The sequence below is a fragment of the Oncorhynchus masou genome, chromosome 33 (assembly GCF_036934945.1).
Source record: "Oncorhynchus masou masou isolate Uvic2021 chromosome 33, UVic_Omas_1.1, whole genome shotgun sequence".
NCBI lineage: Eukaryota > Metazoa > Chordata > Actinopteri > Salmoniformes > Salmonidae > Oncorhynchus > Oncorhynchus masou.
The window spans coordinates 7,211,725-7,233,128 of NC_088244.1; the positions used below are offsets into that span (position 1 = coordinate 7,211,725).

The following is a 21,404-nucleotide window of genomic DNA, read 5'->3' on the forward strand; positions in this document are numbered from 1 at the left end:
GCTAGAGGACAGTTGTTTTACTCATTATGCTAGAGGACAGTTGTATTACTCATTATGCTAGAGGACAGTTGTATTACTCATTATGCTAGAGGAGTTGATTGGACCTTACTGTATCCATTGGGACCCTGTTTTCATGTGGTTTTCCCCCCTTTTTCGAGCCTTGGTAATTGAATGCAGTTTTACTTCATCATGTTGATAATTAGCAATGCTTTCTGTATACAATATACCTGTATAATTATCAATAGTCTTTTTATTTTATGTTCATACGCACATACTTAAAAACATAGGTGCTGGGCTAATAAAAGATTACTGGTACAGAAGAACACACTGTTAAAGCTCCCAATTCACGTCTTTATGGACAACGCTTCGATCCAAAACAGATCTTCGTCAGGTCAAAACAAACAGTGCTCACATCCCAAAAATACACATTTCACCTCATGACCATCGCGGACCTGATGCATGGTGGGCGCACCAAAACAAAAACGGATCTCTAATCATGTAATAACAACGAGACAGGTACATGTAGTAGATCCAGAAAATATGTATTTACCCAATGACCAAGTGGGTTTTACCTCGGGAGGCAAGACAAATCAAGTGACATTCATGTAAGAAAAATGGTGTGATATCAAACTCTTTTGAGTTCAGACCTCTAGGAGACAGTGCCATTGAACAGCTGATGGACATGCGTACAAAAGATCTTTGCACGCTTCTTCCGAATGCGTTACTAAAACTTTACATTTACTAATATTTTTTTTTAGCTAAGACATAGTAGGGTCCGTTCCAAATTGCACCCTACTTCCCATGTAGTGCACTATACACAGTGCATTTAGAAAGTATTCTGACCCCTTGACTTGTCCCATATTTTGTTAGGTTGGCACCTTATTCTAAAATGGATTAAATTGCCCCCCCAACTACCTATCTAAACACAATACCCCATAATGACAAAGCAAAAACAGGTTTTTAGAAATGTTTTCAAAATGTCTTAAAATAGAAAACCTGATATCACATGTATATAAGTATTCAGACCCTTTAGTCAGTACTTGGTTGAAGCACCTTTGGCAGAGACTATAGCCTCGAGTCTTCTTGGGTAAGATGCTACCAGCTTGGCACACCTGTATTTGGGGAGTTTCTTCCATTCTTCTCTGCAGATGCATTTTTGTTACGTTAAAGCCTTAGTCTAAAATGTATTAAATAAATGTTCTTCCTCATCTACACACAATCCCCCATAATAATGAAGCAAAAACAGGTTTAGACATTTTTTGCAAATGTATTAAAAATGAAAACTGAAATGCCTTATTTGCATAAGTATTCAGACCCTTTGCTATTAGACTCAAAATGGAGCTCAGGTGCATCCCGTTTCCATTGATCATCCGTGTGATGTTTCTACAACTTGATTGGAGTCCACCTGTAGTAAAAATCAATTGATTGGACATGCACACACCTATCTGTACAAGATTCCACAGTTAACAGTGGATGTCAGAGCAAAAACCAAGCCATGAGGTTGAAGGAATTGTCAGTAGAGTTCCGAGACAGGATTGTGTTGAGGCACAGATCTGGGGAAGGGAACCAAAAAATGTTTGCAGAATTTTAGGTCCCCAAGAAGTGTCCTCCATCACTCTTAAAATGGAAGACGTTTGGAACGACCAACACTTCCTAGAGCTGGAACGACCAACACTTCCTAGAGCTGGAACGACCAACACTTCCTAGAGCTGGAACGACCAACACTTCCTAGAGCTGGCCGCCCTGGCAAACTGAGCAATCAGGGGAGAAGGGCCTTGGTCAGGGAGATGACCAAGAACTCGATGGTCACTCTGATAGAACTCCAGAGCTCCTCAGTGGAGATGGGAGAATCTTCCAGAAGGACAGCCATCTTGGCAGCACCAATCAGGCCTTCATGAAAGTGGCCAGATGGAAGCCAGTCCTCAGTAAAAGGCACAGCCTGCTTGGAGTTTGCCAAAAGGCACCTAAAGACTCTCAGACCATGAGAGACAAGATTCTCTGGTCTGATGAAACCGAGATTGAACTATTTGGCCAGAATGCAAGGACAACAACCCTAAGCACGCAGCCAAGACAACTCTTTGAATGTCCTTGAGTGGCCCAGTCAAAGCCCGGACTTGAACCCTATCGAACATCTCTATCGAGACTTGAAAATAGCTGTGCAGCAACACTCCCCGTCCAACCTGATAGAGCTTGAGAGGATCTGCAGGGAATAAACTCCCCAAATACAGGTGTGCCAAGCTTGTAGCGTCATACCCAAGAGGACTAAAAGCTGTAATCACTACCAAAGGTGCTTCAACAAAGTACTGAAAAGGGTCTGAACACTCATGTAAATGTGATAGTTTAATTTTAAATAAATGTGAAAACATTTCTAACAACCTACTTTCGCTTTGTCAATATGGGGTATTGTGTGTAGATTGATGAGGGGAAAAAATCTAATTTAATCCATTATTTGAATAACGCTGTAATATAAAATGTGGAAAAAGTGAAGGGGTCTGAATACTTTCTGAATGCACCGTAAATGGAAGCGGGTGCCATTTCGGACACCTAGGATTTGTTAACTCTACATGGCTGTAATATACAGAACAACTCTTTGGTACAGGTATATATTCACAGACAATTTTATTTTTTTCAAAATCTCTTATTTTGGATGGGGGGGGGGTCTCTTATGAACATAATATTACTTAATGAAACCCACAAAACATGAGAAAACCAGTCTCTGATCCGATGAGAATGAATCAATGACAAGGTAGAACAATAACAGATTCTGTACAAACAAGGTGGTATGGATTTTACTGATCCGAACAGCGAGACGGTCCTCTAAATTAATTTCCTGTGGAGAACTAGAAATAGTTCAGTCAGAAAAGAGAGTGGAGTGCAACCTACACGTTTGTTCATGTTCGTTTGCCCTGTGTGCAACTTCCTAATACAAAACAAAATGCCTTATGGGTGAAGGTGTAACACATTAGTTAGCCTTTATCAGAGGAAAAAACCAAGTGGTATCAAGTTATATGACAGAGAAAAGTGGTGGAGGGCACTAGTGTTCTGCTCCAGGTCTTGTGCTGGGGTAGAACAAAGCAAGATGGTGGTGAGAATCACAAGTTATCTTACACTACATAAGTATGTGGACACCTACTCAACGAACATCTCATTCCAAAACCATTAATATGGAGTTGACGTTGTTTCCAGAGGTAGTTTGGAACTCGGTAGTGAGTGTTGCAACCAAGGAGATGATTTTAAACGTGCTTCAGCACTCGGTGGTCCCGTTCTGTGAGTTTGTGTGGCCTACCACTTTGCGGCTGAGCCGTTGTTGCTCCAAGACGTTTCCACAACAGCATTTACAGCTGATCGTGGCACCTCGAGCAGGGCAGAAATTTGACAAAATGACTTTTTGGAAAGATGGCATCCTATGACGGTGCCACGTTGAAAGTCACTGAGCTCTTCAGTAAGGCCATTCATTCTACTGCCAATGTTTGTCTATGGAGATTGCATGGCTGCATGCTCAATTTTATACACCTGTCAGCATCAGGTGTGGCTGAAATAGCCAAATCCACTAATTTTGAAGGGGTGTCCACATACTTTGTGTACATGGGTGAGAAGTGTACAGAGCACAGAATTCTGGACCATCAAAATGATTGGTTTATGGTCAGTGTTGTCTACTGGCTTCTTAAACATCAGTACAAAAGAAAAGAAAAGGAGAAACAAATATTTAAAAAAAGACAGAGTCCTTGATGACAATAAGAACAAAATGTAAGAATACAAACCCAAAATAAATAGCCATCTCAGATGATCCAATTGGAAAGTGATCTGTTGCAACAAGTCTCTTGTAAGAGGTTTAATTTGCATCCCAGTGGCCAGATGTCTCCACTAGAGAGTATACGTCTAGGGATGTAATTCAGGGATGTGAAACGCTACTTTCACATTTGGAGTCATTTCCCAACTCCACAACAGTACACATTCTCAGATAAGCACACCTGATTCAACTATTCATCAGGTCCTCAATGAGCTGTATCAGGTGTGTTTGTCCAGGTCTACAACAAAAGGCTGCTGTAGGGCTTACTGGAGGACCGGAGTTGGGCTTACTGGAGGACCGGAGTTGGGCTTACTGGAGGACCGGAGTTGGGCTTACTGGAGGACCGGAGTTGGGCTTACTGGAGGACCGGAGTTGGGCTTACTGGAGGTTACATACACCTGAACATAGCCCCAGGGTTTTACATTACAGTGGTTGGAAGGTTTCATCAGGGGCAAAGCAGGCCGTGCCGCATTCAGCAGGGCAAAACGTTATGGAACGTTCGGATAGAACTCCTTAGCGGAGAACAAACATGCCTCAATGACGAGTAGAAAAATGAGTTAAGTCAGCTCCAGTCATTTGAATTAGCTGCAACATTCAAAAACGTTTGCCGACTGAACAGGCCCTAGGTGTTTTGCATTGCAGTACTGGGGGGCCGTCACTGGGGGGCGATCCAGGGGTGGCGCAGGCATTCCGCGGCCGTGGCCCTCTTCTCTGGTACCAGCTCCAGCATGGGGAGGAGGAAGTCAGCGAAACAATCAGCCTCCTCTATGGACCATTCGTACTTATCCTGCAGCACCTCTAGTAACCCCCACGGCTTCAGCTTGGTGATGTGCTTCAGGTCCCCTAGGAAAGAGAAGAGACAGTCAGCCTCAGAGACAGAAGGATTAGACCGAGACAGCCAGTCAGACAGGGTTTCACGTAACCACAGCACACGACAAGACTCACCACCACCACCCACACACACACACACACACACACACACACACACACGACTGTTACTAAAAGCATTCCTTTAAAATTGCAGCATACAAGAAAATCCAACCCCCCCCAAAAAAATTTGGCACTATGAAATACACGCATAGATTAAAAAACAAAGGAGAGAAAGGTAATTTAAAAACCTTTACATAACCACTTTGCTTTACCTTTCTTGGTGAAAAAATCCTTGGAATATCTCCCAGCTGTTAGGAGTTTGTGTGGGACTTGCCCCAGCAGCTCGATGATCAATGCGATATGGTCTGCACCGACACAACGAGAGGACAGAGACCGGGGGAATAGAAGAACGAGAGAGAGTCAGTCACAAGCCCACCCTGGGTGAAGGGGTCAGTCTGACAGCACTGAGGAATCAGCCTTTTATTTTGGGGGTGTACAGTCCCTTTTATTTTGGGGGTGTACAATCTCTATAACTACCTGTCAAACAGTACAAAGACCACTGCCTAAAACTAAGCAGAGAACACCTTCACATGACAGAGACTGGATTTAAAGTGGTTCTGATTCTACGTAGTATACAAGTGTTGACATTTGGAATGTAGCAGTTGGGTCTCTTGGTGCTGTCAGAGGACCTTGCCTGCTCTACCTCCCCACACAGTACCGCTGTCAGAGGACCTTGCCTGCTCTACCTCCCCACACAGTACCGCTGTCAGAGGACCTTGCCTGCTCTACCTCCCCACACAGTACCGCTGTCAGAGGACCTTGCCTGCTCTACCTCCCCACACAGTACCGCTGTCAGAGGACCTTGCCTGCTCTACCTCCCCACACAGTACCTCTGTCAGAGGACCTTACCTGCTCTACCTCCCCACACAGTACCGCTGTCAGAGGACCTTACCTGCTCTACCTCCCCACACAGTACCGCTGTCAGAGGACCTTGCCTGCTCTACCTCCCCACACAGTACCTCTGTCAGAGGACCTTGGTGCTCTACCTCCCCACACAGTACCTCTGTCAGAGGACCTTGGTGCTCTACCTCCCCACACAGTACCGCTGTCAGAGGACCTTGCCTGCTCTACCTCCCCACACAGTACCTCTGTCAGAGGACCTTGGTGCTCTACCTCCCCACACAGTACCTCTGTCAGAGGACCTTGGTGCTCTACCTCCCCACACAGTACCTCTGTCAGAGGACCTTGGTGCTCTACCTCCCCACACAGTACCGCTGTCAGAGGACCTTGCCTGCTCTACCTCCCCACACAGTACCGCTGTCAGAGGACCTTGCCTGCTCTACCTCCCCACACAGTACCTCTGTCAGAGGACCTTGGTGCTCTACCTCCCCACACAGTACCTCTGTCAGAGGGCCTTGGTGCTCTACCTCCCCACACAGTACCGCTGTCAGAGGACCTTGGTGCTCTACCTCCCCACACAGTACCGCTGTCAGAGGACCTTGCCTGCTCTACCTCCCCACACAGTACCGCTGTCAGAGGACCTTGGTGCTCTACCTCCCCACACAGTACCTCTGTCAGAGGACCTTGGTGCTCTACCTCCCCACACAGTACCTCTGTCAGAGGACCTTGCCGCTCTACCTCCCCACACAGTACCTCTGTCAGAGGACCTTGGTGCTCTACCTCCCCACACAGTACCTCTGTCAGAGGACCTTGCCTGCTCTACCTCCCCACACAGTACCGCTGTCAGAGGACCTTGGTGCTCTACCTCCCCACACAGTACCGCTGTCAGAGGACCTTGCCTGCTCTACCTCCCCACACAGTACCTCTGTCAGAGGACCTTGCCTGCTCTACCTCCCCACACAGTACCGCTGTCAGAGGACCTTGGTGCTCTACCTCCCCACACAGTACCGCTGTCAGAGGACCTTGGTGCTCTACCTCCCCACACAGTACCGCTGTCAGAGGACCTTGGTGCTCTACCTCCCCACACAGTACCGCTGTCAGAGGACCTTGGTGCTCTACCTCCCCACACAGTACCGCTGTCAGAGGACCTTGCCTGCTCTACCTCCCCACACAGTACCTCTGTCAGAGGACCTTGGTGCTCTACCTCCCCACACAGTACCTCTGTCAGAGGACCTTGGTGCTCTACCTCCCCACACAGTACCTCTGTCAGAGGACCTTGGTGCTCTACCTCCCCACACAGTACCGCTGTCAGAGGATCTTGGTGCTCTACCTCCCCACACAGTACCGCTGTCAGAGGACCTTGCCTGCTCTACCTCCCCACACAGTACCTCTGTCAGAGGACCTTGCCTGCTCTACCTCCCCACACAGTACCTCTGTCAGAGGACCTTGGTGCTCTACCTCCCCACACAGTACCGCTGTCAGAGGACCTTGGTGCTCTACCTCCCCACACAGTACAGCTGTCAGAGGACCTTGGTGCTCTACCTCCCCACACAGTACCTCTGTCAGAGGACCTTGCCTGCTCTACCTCCCCACACAGTACCGCTGGTCAGAGGACCTTGCCTGCTCTACCTCCCCACACAGTACCGCTGGTCAGAGGACCTTGCCTGCTCTACCTCCCCACACAGTACCGCTGTCAGAGGACCTTGCCTGCTCTACCTCCCCACACAGTACCGCTGTCAGAGGACCTTGGTGCTCTACCTCCCCACACAGTACCGCTGTCAGAGGACCTTGGTGCTCTACCTCCCCACACAGTACCTCTGTCAGAGGACCTTGGTGCTCTACCTCCCCACACAGTACCTCTGTCAGAGGACCTTACCTGCTCTACCTCCCCACACAGTACCGCTGTCAGAGGACCTTGGTGCTCTACCTCCCCACACAGTACCGCTGTCAGAGGACCTTGGTGCTCTACCTCCCCACACAGTACCTCTGTCAGAGGACCTTGGTGCTCTACCTCCCCACACAGTACCTCTGTCAGAGGACCTTACCTGCTCTACCTCCCCACACAGTACCGCTGTCAGAGGACCTTGGTGCTCTACCTCCCCACACAGTACCGCTGTCAGAGGACCTTGCCTGCTCTACCTCCCCACACAGTACCGCTGTCAGAGGACCTTGGTGCTCTACCTCCCCACACAGTACCGCTGTCAGAGGACCTTGGTGCTCTACCTCCCCACACAGTACCGCTGTCAGAGGACCTTGGTGCTCTACCTCCCCACACAGTACCTCTGTCAGAGGACCTTGCCTGCTCTACCTCCCCACACAGTACCGCTGTCAGAGGACCTTACCTGCTCTACCTCCCCACACCCCCCAGTGCTGGCCACAGTAAGCAAACCATTCCTGGGAGAATTTCCCACTCTGTGCATAGAGGTGCGGAACTTTCCCCAACAACTTAATAAATCAGAGATTTTTATTGATATATAAATAAGTGAGCGATAGAGACATGATAATGTGGAGGAAGAGAGAAAGCCAGGAGGAAGCAGAGAGGAAGAAAGAAGCAGAACGGAGCCAAGCAGCAGCATATTTTGGGGTTCCGAGTGGCGCAGCGGTCTAAGGCACTGCATCTCAGCGCTAGAGGCGTCACTACAGACCCTGGTTCAATTCCAGGCTGTATCACAACTGGCCGTGATTGAGTCCCATAGGGCGGCACACAATCGGCCCAGCTTGGTCCGGGTTTGGCCGGTGTAATTAACAACTTGTTCTTCAATGCTTAAGTAAAAGCTTAAATAAAAACCACTATTAAGACAACGAGGACGTAGTATGACATGAAGCACACGTAGACGACAACCACAGTGTCTTTACCAACTGGACACCTTCGGTCTTTGGAACAGAGCTGTCAGAAACCATAGCGATAATCCATTTAACACCATCCTCTCTGTAGATTTCTCTCTACGGCAGAAACTAGTTTCAGTAGACCGAAGTCACAGAGCAGAAGGAAGACCATGTCTGCAACACGCAGACATTACAAGCCAGTAAGAAAGACCGGACATGGGGTTAGAAGATCCTCAGATCAACTCACAGACCTATGTCTTACTATACTTGACATTCAAAATCCTATTTTTCACTAAACCTAACCCTATAATAGCCTTTAAAAACAGTGAGGACCGTCCTCAACTTCTACATTTTAGCTTATGATTCTTGTAAGGTACTTCTGGTACTCACAAGTAGAGTAATATGTGTCCACATGCACAACGTCGGGCCAATCTATAACAAGGTGTTCAGGTTCAAGGTGTGAGTAGTCAACACGTGGCCGTAGCAGATGGAGAGTTGTAGCTTATGACAGTTAGCCCTGGGCTAGCTTCCACCTACCTCTGCAAATACCCAACGTGCCACTGAATCAAATCAAGCTGTGCCAAATTGATTTTTTTTTATTAAAAAGTTACTCAACGTACGCAAGTATGAGCAAAAAGCCTAGCAGATGAGTAGAGGGGGGGGGGGGCAGATGAGTAGAGGGCGTGGGGGGGGGGGGGGGGCAGATGAGTAGAGGGCGTGGGGAACTGGAGAATATGTGCAGTGTTGACAGAAATATAGCTCCATTTGTCACGAGGTAGAAAATTAACACAGGAATGCAGGTAGGTACTGAACATCACATGACTCATAACAATAATGTCCAATAAACACCTAGCAGGTTATTATGTAGCAGAAGAGCTGTGAAAGAGGGGTGGATAGGTTCATAATAACAGGTAGCAGGTTTCCTTCGGACTATAAAAAAAAAAAAACACAAAAAAAAAAACACTTTCAATGTAAAATCTGAACATTACTTTCCAGTCCAAGTCAAGTCTTTAAAATAATCCGGGAAACTGGCCCTTTAGGATTTGACTATAGCTACACGACGTTCTATAGTCAACAACTTCATCTCTCCTATTAAAAACACATGGTATGACAATGATAGACCAGCTGGCTGCAGTGATGAACAGGCCCAGGCTAGCAGACACATGCTAAAACAATGTGTCCAGATGGCTACAGTGATGAACAGGCCCATTGTTCTAGCAGACACATGCTAAAACAATGTGTCCAGATGGCTATTAAACCAATTATAAAATCACTGTAGTCTTCACTGTCAACTAATCAATATTGTACCATGAAATGCATTGCACAGAATTGTACTCACCACCTACTGCATAATGTATGGTTTTTAAATCGTTAATGCATTTATGAATATTTAGGGCCAAGTAAAATCCCAAAGTGACAAGAAGAGATTGAATGAAAACCTATTAATATTTCGGAAGGCATTTCACAGTATGCAAACGGTTAATGCCAAGAATCCAAAACAGCTCTTCTCTGTAGGCCAGGGCTCTTCAACCCTGTTCCTGGAGCTACCCCCCTGTAGGTTCACACCAGGGCTCTTCAACCCTGTTCCTGGAGCTACCCCCCTGTAGGTTCACACCAGGGCTCTTCAACCCTGTTCCTGGAGCTACCCTCCTGTAGGTTCACACCAGGGCTCTTCAACCCTGTTCCTGGAGCTACCCCCCTGTAGGTTCACACCAGGGCTCTTCAACCCTGTTTCTGGAGAGCTACCCTCCTGTAGGTTTACACCAGGGCTCTTCAACCCTGTTCCTGGAGAGCTACCCTCCTGTAGGTTTACACCAGGGCTCTTCAACCCTGTTCCTGGAGAGATACCCCCCTGTAGGTTCACACCAGGGCTCTTCAACCCTGTTCCTGGAGAGATACCCCCCTGTAGGTTCACACCAGGGCTCTTCAACCCTGTTCCTGGAGAGCTACCCCCCTGTAGGTTCACACCAGGGCTCTTCAACCCTGTTCCTGGAGAGATACCCCCCTGTAGGTTCACACCAGGGCTCTTCAACCCTGTTCCTGGAGAGATACCCCCCTGTAGGTTCACACCAGGGCTCTTCAACCCTGTTCCTGGAGAGATACCCCCCTGTAGGTTCACACCAGGGCTCTTCAACCCTGTTCCTGGAGAGCTACACCCCTGTAGGTTCACACCAGGGCTCTTCAACCCTGTTCCTGGAGAGCTACCCCCCTGTAGGTTCACACCAGGGCTCTTCAACCCTGTTCCTGGAGAGCTACCCTCCTGTAGGTTCACACCAGGGCTCTTCAACCCTGTTCCTGGAGAGCTACCCCCCTGTAGGTTTACACCAGGGCTCTTCAACCCTGTTCCTGGAGAGCTACCCCCCTGTAGGTTCACACCAGGGCTCTTCAACCCCGTTCCTGGAGAGCTACCCTCCTGTAGGTTTACACCAAGGGTATCCAATCCCGTCCCTGGAGAGCTACCCTCCTGTAGGTTTACACCAAAGGTCTCCAACCTTGTTCCTGGAGAGCTACCCTCCTGTAGGTTTACACCAAGGGTCTCCAATCCCATCCCTGGAGAGCTACCCTCCTGTAGGTTTACACCAAGGGTCTCCAATCCCGTCCCTGGAGAGCTACCCTCCTGTAGGTTAACACCAGGGCTATTCAACCCTGTTCCTGGAGAGCTACCCTTCTGTAGGTTTACACCAAGGGTCTCGAATCCAGTCCCTGGAGAGCTACCCTCCTGTAGGTTTACACCAAGGGTCTCCAATCCAGTCCCTGGAGAGCTACCCTCCTGTAGGTTCACACCAGGGCTCTTAAACCCTGTTTCTGGAGAGCTACCCTCCTGTAGGTTCCAACCCCATTTGTAAATAACCGGATTCAGCTGATAAGCCAGCTAATTATTAGAATCAAGTACGTAAGATTAGCACAGAGACAACCTTCTAAAATTAAACTATTAAACATACATTCAAATCAAGCAGATTAATATTCGGCTGCATAACTACCTTCGTCCCTGGAGTAATCTTCCCCGGAATGAGGCTCAAACAAGTAGTCCCCAGTGGCCAGCTCAAACGCCTGCAGAGAAGGACACAACAAACAACAACACACAGACAGACTAATGGCAGGAAGCAGACAGTGTACGTGTAGGGAGGAAGATCTTGGAAAGCCATTCTAAATAGGATCTCCTTCTTGTACAGATGTCCCTCTTTCTTCCATCGGAGTCAATTATCCTCTATTATAAACTGGCTGGTTCGAATGCTGATTGGCTGACAGCCGTGGTATATCAGACCGTATAGCACAAGGTATGACAAAATATTTATTTTTACTGCTCTAACGACATTGGGAACAAGTTTATAATAGCAATAAGGCTCCTCAGCGGTTTGTGGTATATGGCCAATATACTCCAGGCACTCCGCGTTGCGTCGTACATAAGAACAGCCTTTTAGCCGTGGTATATTGGCCATATACCACACCCCCTCATGCCTTATTGCTTAATTATCCCAAGTGGGGAAATTCACATGGCTGGCAAAAGGGAATTCTAGTCTGTCGTAGCGTCGCAATCCATCCAAGACTGCATCCAATTACAGCAAGGAAATGACTAAATTAATGTCTTCTACTTTCTGTTTATTTACTGGTTTTAAATGTTTTTGTTTTATTTGAATGTAAAGTGTGTTGTTGTCCAGTCTTACCATGCAGGCTGTACTCCATATGTCAGCTGGTGTGTTGTAGCCAGAGCCAATCAGCACCTCTAGAGAACGGTACTGTCTCGTCTGGATGTCTTCTGTAAAGTGCTTGTGCTGCGGAGTCGAGAGAAAGGGGGAGCCAGGTCAAGGGGAAAGGGGGTAGCCAGGTCAAGGGGAAAGGGGGTAGCCAGGTCAAGGGGAAAGGGGTAGCCAGGTCAAGGGGAAAGGGGGAGCCAGGTCAAGGGGAAAGGGGGAGCCAGGTCAAGGGGAAAGGGGGAGCCAGGTCAAGGGGAAAGGGGGAGCCAGGTCAAGGGGAAAGGGGGAGCCAGGTCAAGGGGAAAGGGGGAGCCAGGTCAAGGGGAAAGGGGGAGCCAGGTCAAGGGGAAAGGGGAGCCAGGTCAAGGGGAAAGGGGAGCCAGGTCAAGGGGAAAGGGGGAGCCAGGTCAAGGGGAAAGGGAGCCAGGTCAAGGGGAAAGGGGGAGCCAGGTCAAGGGGAAAGGGGGAGCCAGGTCAAGGGGAAAGGGGGAGCCAGGTCAAGGGGAAAGGGGGAGCCAGGTCAAGGGGAAAGGGGGAGCCAGGTCAAGGGGAAAGGGGGAGCCAGGTCAAGGGGAAAGGGGGAGCCAGGTCAAGGGAAAGGGGGAGCCAGGTCAAGGGGAAAGGGGGCTCCAGGTCAATGAGACTGCTATTGCAGAACTGGGTTCAAGCAGTGTTCAAAAAAAAAAAAAAAGATTGATTGAGCGGCAGCTGGGGAGGAGTTCTGATTTTTTTTTTGGGGGGGGGGGGGGATTATTCCGATGTCGAGGGAAAGACTTAAGCAGGAAATCCCTTAGGTCATCTGCACACAGATACTCACCAGCCAGCAGGCGTTGCCCAGGTCTGCTATCTTGACCTTCAGTCTGTCTGCGTTGAGTGGCTCCAGAGGGTTCACCAGGAGGTTCCCCGCTGCTAATTTGGCTGGAGAGAGAGAGAGAAACTCAGCAACCTGCCATTACAACACTGATCTGACCGTCAAATAAAGGAGGAATACTGTACTATAGTCGACGCCCACACCAAAATCTAATTAGCATAATAATCCAAAATCCGCCCGTTTAAATATACAAATATGTGATTTTTGACACCCGTCTTCTCACCATCCTTCAGACTCTCCTGTTCTCCTCCATACTGGACGTTCTCCAGCGCCTCCTCTCCACAACTCCTGCACTGCGCCTCCTCTGTGACTTCCACTAGACTCCTTTCCTGATTCTTCTGCTCCTCGGACGATAGCTCCTCCCGGCCACCAAAGCTTTTCGTCTCAGTCTCGGATGCTTTCGTCTCTATTTCAGCCTCCTTCCTGGTCGGCGCTCCACTCCCCTCCTCACTCTCTGGGGTATCCGGGGACACCAGGCCGTTATACACGGGTTGAGGTGGTGGAGACTCCTGAAGAAGAGGACAATCCCCTGTTTGGTCTACGTTACCGTTGTGTTGGTCTTGCTCTCTCCACTGTGCCTTCCTCTCCTTCGTTTCATTGTCCTCAGGATGAAGACCGTTACAGTTCACTTCTGCGTCTGTTGTTATCCCTTCTGGTCCTAACCACGTCACCTCCGCACCCGCAATGCATCCTGGGTGAATGAGACAATAACATTAGATCTAGGGGAGGCTGGACTAGTAGTTCCCTTCTAATTAGTCTAATTCTGTGTTCTTAATCCTAATCTGGGAGACCCAACTGGGTGTGCAGACTTTTGTCCCAGCTCAACTGGTTCAACTAATCAAGGGCTTGATAATTAGTAGATTAGTTGAATCAGGTGCATCACTGCTGAGCAAAAAGCCTGTACAACCCAGTGTGGATCTCCAGGCCCATGATCGAAAAATACTAACGTCCCCTTGAGTGACAAAGTAGTATTGAATTGAATTACAGAAAGTCACCTGCTGTGTCTTGACTGGCTACTTCCTGTAAGGAGACTTGTCTGAGAGGAGCACAATATGGCCGCTGCTGCTTGGGAGATACGGGAGACTCCGGATCCTCTTCATCATCCTCCTCCTCCCCCCTCTCTGGAGCCTTCTCCATCTCCTCCAGATCCAGAATGCACTTCTCCAACAGCTCCGCCTGACGCTTCTGCTTCTTCTTTAATTTCTTCTTCTTGTTCTTGGACATTTTGGTCGTCTGGAGAGGAGGAAGCAGCAGGACAGACGTCAACAGGGTTTACTGAATACAATAGCTACTGGTTGTGGTTGCAGTAGCACAGTAACACTGAATGGCTGAAATTGTAAGAAAAAGGCAATGAGTGAAAAGGAGAGACTTACTGCTTTTGGAGCTGGCGCTGTGCTGACTGAAAACAGAACAGAGACAAATCAACATACTTCTGTACACCAAAGTACCACATTTTGGGGAACTTTCGCACGAGTGCTGCTGTCTGTGCGGTGCGTATGTGGGGTGCTTGGATTTAACCCCTACCTGCGGACCCTGAGGGAGGGGGAGCCCCTGCTTTCTGCCACTCTGTAGCCTCCGCGGCCAGCCTCCTCACGTATGGCTCATTCACCGTCAGCAGGATGTTCTCTGGCTTGATGTCAGTGTGGATGATCTCACACTTGGTGTGAAGGTAGTCCAACCCCTGGAGAACCTGCACAATGGGCACCAATTATTTTATTTAACTAGGCAAGTCAGTTAAGAAAAAAAATTCTTATTTAGAATGACGTCCTCGGTCCTCGCCCGGCCCAACCCTCCCCTAACACAGACACCGCCGCACTATGGGACTCCTGATTACAGCCGGGTTGTGATACAGCCCGGGATCGAACCAGGGCGGGGCTGTATTGACGCCTCTAGAGCCTCAGACCGCTGCACCACTCAGTAATATCAAATCTAATGTATTTATAAAACCCTTCGTACATCAGCTGATATCTCAAAGTGCTGTACAGAAACCCACCCTAAAACCCCAAACAATGCAGGTGTAGAAGCACCCTCGCCGCAGTCATCCCCTCACCCTACTAGTCCCATAATGCCATCCCTCTTGGTCATTGGTCAAGGAAGTCTGGAAATCAATTTCCCTTCAGCCAGAGGTCATGTGATAGTTTAAGTAAATAAGACATAAAAAAAAAAAAAAATAGGACTGAATCATTTTTTAAATGAATCTTTACAAGGTCAATGAGGTGAAGGATCAGTAGCAGGGTTGGTGCCAATTCAATTTCAATTCATTGCTTTTCAATGGAGGAAATAAGGAATCTTAGTTGAATTGATATGGAACTGAGCCCAATCCTGACCCGTAACGAGGTTTGGAGGATTAGGTTTGGAGGACTACGTCCTGTTGTATTACCTGGCGTATGATGCTCTTCACGCAGGGCAGAGGAAGGCCCTGGTAGTTGGACTTGATGATCCACTTCAGCAGGTGGTGCCCCAGCACTTCAAACACCATGCACACATGAGTCCCGTTGACGCCGGAGATCTTGAAGTCATCCAGTAGCTGAACCACCATCTCCCTCTTGGGATCGTCAGGGTCCGTGTTTCTCACCTACGAAACACACACACACACACACACACAAAAAAAAAACAGGAAATTGAAAAAAAAACTTATCAGAACAAAAATGTCTGAAAGGAAAAGGTGAACAAAGGGACAAGGAAGAAAAGGATGCATTTTCACAGACGACAATATCAGGCTGATGTCATGCTGGTGAGTATGATTGACCAAGTTAGTACTCACAGATCTGAGCAGTTTGATCTCATCTACAGCCGTCTCTGTGTAATGCTCTGCACTCTTCACCACTTTCATAGCCACAAACCTCTTCACCCTACAAAACAAACAGTCAGTGAGTCAAGCTGACACGGAAGACGATGTATGTTTGATTCTATGCAATATAGGATTATTTCAGCAACAACAAAAAAGTTGATTTAACAAATACTGCTTCTGGTATTGTGAGTATGTGTTGATCAGAATCTAGTGTGATGCAGTCTCAGGCCTTCACAGACAATGATATGAGAAGTGATCTTACTGTATGTCCCAGGCCAGCCACACAGTGGAGAAGTGCCCCCAGCCCAGCTTCCTGATCACATGGTACCTCCCATTGAAAAGGTCTCCTATCTTTACATGGTGGTAGCCACCTAGAAACGCAGCAGAGGGAGATAAGAGAACATCATTCAAACGAGTCATTGGCTCAGCCCTAAAGTCCAAAATAACCTAAGTAAGCACGTAGACTATTGAGGACTCCCAAGTTACTGTATTATAACTAGAGAGGACTAATAATTAAATAACATTATACTTTTAAAAAGTCATACAATGAGTTGGTTGACTTTGCCAACTTTAAACTCTTGGCTCTGCCTGAAACCGGTGACAAGTTTCACATATTGGGAAGGAACGTAACTTTCTGGTCAGTTCTATCCACACAGCCAGAACTCAGAAAGAAAGCAGACACTGCAGGAACTCCCTAGAGACGAGCTGGGGCACTTCATCATAGTCACCCCCTCACCCTCGCCGCAATCAACCCCTCGCCGCAGTCACCCCCTCGCCGCAGTCACCCCCTCGCCGCAGTCACCCCCTCGCCGCAGTCACCCCCTCGCCGCAGTCACCCCCTCGCCGCAGTCACCCCCTCGCCGCAGTCACCCGCTCGCCGCAGTCACCCCCTCGCCGCAGTCACCCCCTCGCCGCAGTCACCCCCTCGCCGCAGTCACCCCCTCGCCGCAGTCACCCCCTCGCCGCAGTCACCCCTCGCCGCAGTCACCCCCTCGCCGCAGTCACCCCCTCGCCGCAGTCACCCCCTCGCCGCAGTCACCCCCTCACCCTTGCAGTAGTCATTGGGATCCTCCTGCTCCTCATCATCAGAGCCTAAGATCTCCTCAGGCTCATCTGGTTCCTGGGGAGAGGCCTCTGGCTGGGGCTGCTGCTGGGGTGCTGCACCCCTGGGGTGGGCTGGTTGTCTGGATGGAGGACATGCATAACAATGGTTAGAGACCTTCTTCCTGAGCACTTGGCACAGGCTGTGACAATATTTACCAATACTGTTCAGTGTTCAACTTTTCCCCCTTTCCTTAAAAATCACTAGTGGAACTCGTTTCAATAATATATTTTCAGTCACAGAAAATAGTACATGACAAAACATTCTGGTATTCCTGGCAGACCTACTAATGTATATTACTAATGGCACTAAGATGATATGTTGTTGTACAACAGCACAGTATCAGATCTACATTCTATAACCATCTTTCAAGAGAAAACGTGACGTTTTTCCAGAAACGAGTGATACTTGCATGGCATTTAACACACAAACATTTAATACAGGACTGTCACCCTTTCCATTCACGACATCTCACAGTAGAGTGACAGCCCACTAACTGTAAGGGATAATCAGTGTGTGTGTGTGTGTGTGTGTGTGTAGGGGGGGGCTCGGCGGTCTATGGAAAACAGTGAACAATATTCCAGTGAGTTGCATTATTTTCCAGAGAACGCATAGAGCCCCGAGGTGATTATGCCTTTTATACCATGGCTATAACTTAACACATTTGCGTCTAGAAATGTGTTCAACATCCACTGAAGTAGCTAGAACGTTTACTAGATACAGCTACCGTAGTTGCCTTGGTAACCAAACCAACATACTTGCTAGTTTTGGTATATGGTCTGATATTCCACGGCTGTCAGCAAATCAGCATTCAGGAATCTAACCACCCAGTTTATAAAGGGAAATAATGCACGCTCTAGAATGCCCTTCAAACCAATCAGATGTGAGGGGGATGCTGATGTATCCTCCAAACACCGGCTTTGAGGGCATTATTACAAATATCTCCAATCCAAAGTTAAATCTAGAATTGGCTTCCTATTTCGTAAACAAAGCATCCATAACTCATGCTGCCAAACATACCCTTGTAAAACTGACCATCCTACCAATCCTCGACTTTGGCGATGTCATTTACAAAATAGCCTCCAATACCCTACTCAACAAATTGGACGCAGTCTATCACAGTGCAATCCGTTTTGTCACCAAAGCCCGATATACTACCCACCCACCATTGCGACCTGTACGCTCTCGTTGGCTGGCCCTCGCTTCATACTCGTTGCCAAACCCACTGGCTCCATGTCATCTACAAGACCCTGCTAGGTAAAGTCCCCCCTTATCTCAGCTCGCTGGTCACCATAGCATCTCCCACCTGTAGCACACGCTCCAGCAGGTATATCTCTCTAGTCACCCCCAAAATCAATTCTTTCTTTGGCCGCCTCTCCTTCCAGTTCTCTGCTGCCAATGACTGGAACGAACTACAAAAAGCACTGAAACTGGAAACACTCATCTCCCTCACTAGCTTTAAGCACCAACTGTCAGAGCAGCTAACAGATTACTGCACCTGTACATAGCCCACCTATATTTTAGCCCAAACAACTACCTCTTTCCCTACTGTATTTAATTTATTTATTTATTTTGCTCCTTTGCACCCCATTATTTTTACTTTGCACATTCTTCCATTGCAAATCTACCATTCCAGTGTTTTACTTGCTATATTGTATTTACTTTGCCACCGGGCCTTTTTTTGCCTTTACCTCCCTTATCTCACCTCATTTGCTCACATCGTATATAGACTTGTTTATAGTGTATTATTGACTGTATGTTTTGTTTACTCCATGTGTAACTCTGTGTCGTATGTGTCGAACTGCTTTGCTTTATCCTGGCCAGGTCGCAATTGTAAATGAGAACTTGTTCTCAACTTGCCTACCTGGTTAAATAAAGATGAAATAAATAAATTATGACTTTTTTTATAAATATTTTTTCATTAAGAACATTTTGATAAATATATTCATACCAATTCATCCTTCCACAATATAAAGTTCCGACACAAATCTAGGGTTGTTACCCAAGCCGGCTGGTCGTTCGTTTTATCGGTTTGGTTACCAGAGACGCGACCCAGTCGTTTGTTCTAAATATTCCATTGCCATACTGGCTGGCAACAACCATATCCCTTGCATTGCTAGCTAGCCAACTATGGCTAACTTAGTCACGTCAAAAAGTGCAGCCAGAATAACTGTAATTTGTGGACTAGACACCAGCTGGAATGCGGTTTTAACCAATCAGCATTCAGGATTAGACCCACCCATTGCATAATCCTCTATAAAACAACCTTCACACATATGTGTGCAAATCCATTGTTTTGAAGGACAACATTAACTTGAGTCATTTTGCTTTATGTAATGTTTAAAATGTGATTTATGAATGATTTATACATTATTTAGCATTGTTTAGGTCAGCAAAAGGAGGACCTGACAAACCAATAACAACTTTAAGGGCAGGGCGTTTTCCCTTATCCATAACGTTGTGCTTCAGCTGGCCCGTGCTGAGGACTTCATCGTTCTCCTGCTGCTCTAAATAGCAGCACAACAGCTAGGCATTACATAATATCGGGCCTACAGAAAGGATGTCTGCTGGCATAGTGTGGGTTGGCTTGGCTGTTGTTGGGTAAACCACAAAGATCTTAATCCGTTCTATAGGAACATTAACTAAAATACTCAACATCATTCAGAATATTGAAAATGGGTGTTGTAGGATTTTTTTTTTAGGTATATTTTTTGTTCAGGGCAGGCCCAAGTGTCACCTACATTTGTACTAAACTTTGTGCAGGTGCTACTCACAAATCAGGCCCTCGAGGCCAAATACACTTCTGCCAGCTTTCAATCTCGCCTCCTACTTAGGGACTGATTTAGTGTAGGCCTAGGACACCAATTAACTGCGTGCAAATTAACAAGCCGATGGAAACAAAACCCAGAAGTGCTTTGGTGCCCCAGGCGTAGCCCTGCTCTATGCATTCAAATGTCCATATCTACCATAGACATGTCGTGGTCACACTCACGATACCATACACTGATGTGATGGCAAGTTTGTGTCAATATGTAAATATTGACGTTATTAGCTCATTACCTTTCCAGATATGCTGCATTCCTTCTGACTACAGAGAATAAGCCAGGCACACTCAAAGCCAACTAATTAACTGCTGCTATGGAAACGAGGGACAGGTGCCATCTATAGTCTTTACCCGAAAATTCACACAACAAAAAACAACATTCATTGCATTTTTCATACATCTCATATAGTTTCATTCCTAAATAAAATAATTAACTGGTGCTTATGGTATGTGGTAGAAAACGGATGTACTTGAATTTGACAGGCAACTGACAATTTATTTAAAAAACTAAAAATACACGACATCACGACATCTGCCGCAAGTGAAGTGTGGTAGTAATTGTGGCTCTCGTCGACATGCTGGACCACAGTCAGTCCTTTTGCAGGACCCAATGGAAACGTGATTCAATGCTTATGGTCAAACTAAATGTCCTGTGTCAAATGTAGCGAGACATGCTAACAGTACACTACACAATTACTCACTTCTTGCTCGACTTCTTTGCTTTCGCCCTCTTCTTCCTTGCTTGAAGTGCTAGAACTGTAAATGCAAAGGATTTATTTTTTAAACACCACATTTATTCAATATCTAGCTAACTTAACTATCCCATTTCTGGTGAACCCGTATTTTAGGAGCTATATGTTTCTTCATCTGGGTTGAACGTGATGTGCTAGCTAGCTAACGTTAGTTAGCCAAAGACATTTGAAAGCTGGCTGAGGTATCAACTAAATGATTAGCTAGCTAGCTAACGTTAGCAAACATTTGTTAGCTATTGTCGCAGAAAACAGAATGAAATTCAATTCTGGTTCGTATTTACACAAGTGAAGATAGTGATTGAAAATATTCAGTAACGTCCTCTTTTTAAAAACAGGAAGAGCCACTGAGATGTTTGGCACCAACGCTCACTGAAGATCTGTCGTATAAATATTGCATTATTCCCTCCACGTTTACTGAATTACTTTTTCCATGAAAAGCACATGAAATAGAAGCAGTTAGACATGATTGTAGGGTCAGGTTGACGGTGCTAATTAGTTAGTAAAAAAGGTAGCTAGCTGAGCCAATGCGTTCAGCTTAGCAAGAGATGCAGTTCCACAAAACACTTCGTACATAAAGAATGTCGATATAATGAACTGTCACTTTTTTAAAAAACGACATCCATTGACATTTGTTATTAATATGTTAACACACAACTGATTAAACGTTTGTATTTTGTGTCTTTATGAAGATTACCTTTCCTCTCCATGTTGGATCCGGTAGTTTCAGAGACGTTCGTTCTGCCAGCAGCACAAACGATGACGTCACTATAGTATGGCAATGAGGAAACCTTCAGATTAAAAGCCCGCGTTTCAACATTGCAATGTTAAACTGACTTTAAAAAAAATATTTTATCCAACTTTTTTTTTTTTAATGATAAGGCCCAGTGCAGTCAAAATACGTTTTTCCTGTGTTTTATGTCATATTGTACAGCAGCTGATAAAACTAACACTGTAAAAGCTTGAAAAAGTTCAGTGTTATTTGC

The 21,404-nt window shown here is 46.8% G+C and overlaps 1 protein-coding gene across 1 annotated transcript; it reads right to left on the minus strand.

The window, feature by feature from the left end:
- Window positions 1-230: 230 nt before the first annotated feature.
- On the minus strand, window positions 231-21,187 carry LOC135527749 (SRSF protein kinase 1-like). The gene is made up of 15 exons (XM_064956293.1): window positions 21,116-21,187; window positions 20,371-20,425; window positions 16,791-16,927; window positions 16,006-16,114; window positions 15,717-15,804; window positions 15,333-15,527; window positions 14,477-14,642; window positions 14,326-14,351; window positions 13,948-14,185; window positions 13,176-13,643; window positions 12,899-12,999; window positions 12,052-12,159; window positions 11,368-11,437; window positions 4,933-5,025; window positions 231-4,633 (listed from the first exon to the last, which is right to left on the minus strand). The coding sequence occupies exons 1-15, from the start codon at window positions 21,126-21,128 to the stop codon at window positions 4,446-4,448; spliced, it is 2,055 nt and encodes a 684-aa protein (XP_064812365.1). The 5' UTR covers window positions 21,129-21,187; the 3' UTR covers window positions 231-4,445.
- Between the last annotated feature and the right edge of the window lie 217 nt (window positions 21,188-21,404).

Excerpts from the sequence above, each read along its gene's own strand:
- LOC135527749 (XM_064956293.1), bottom strand. Across the intron at positions 16,115-16,790 it reads TCCCAATGACTACTGCAAGG|GTGGCTACCACCATGTAAAG; the intron begins GTGAGGGGGTGA and ends CTGCGTTTCTAG. Across the intron at positions 5,026-11,367 it reads AGATTACTCCAGGGACGAAG|ACCATATCGCATTGATCATC; the intron begins GTAGTTATGCAG and ends GTGTCGGTGCAG.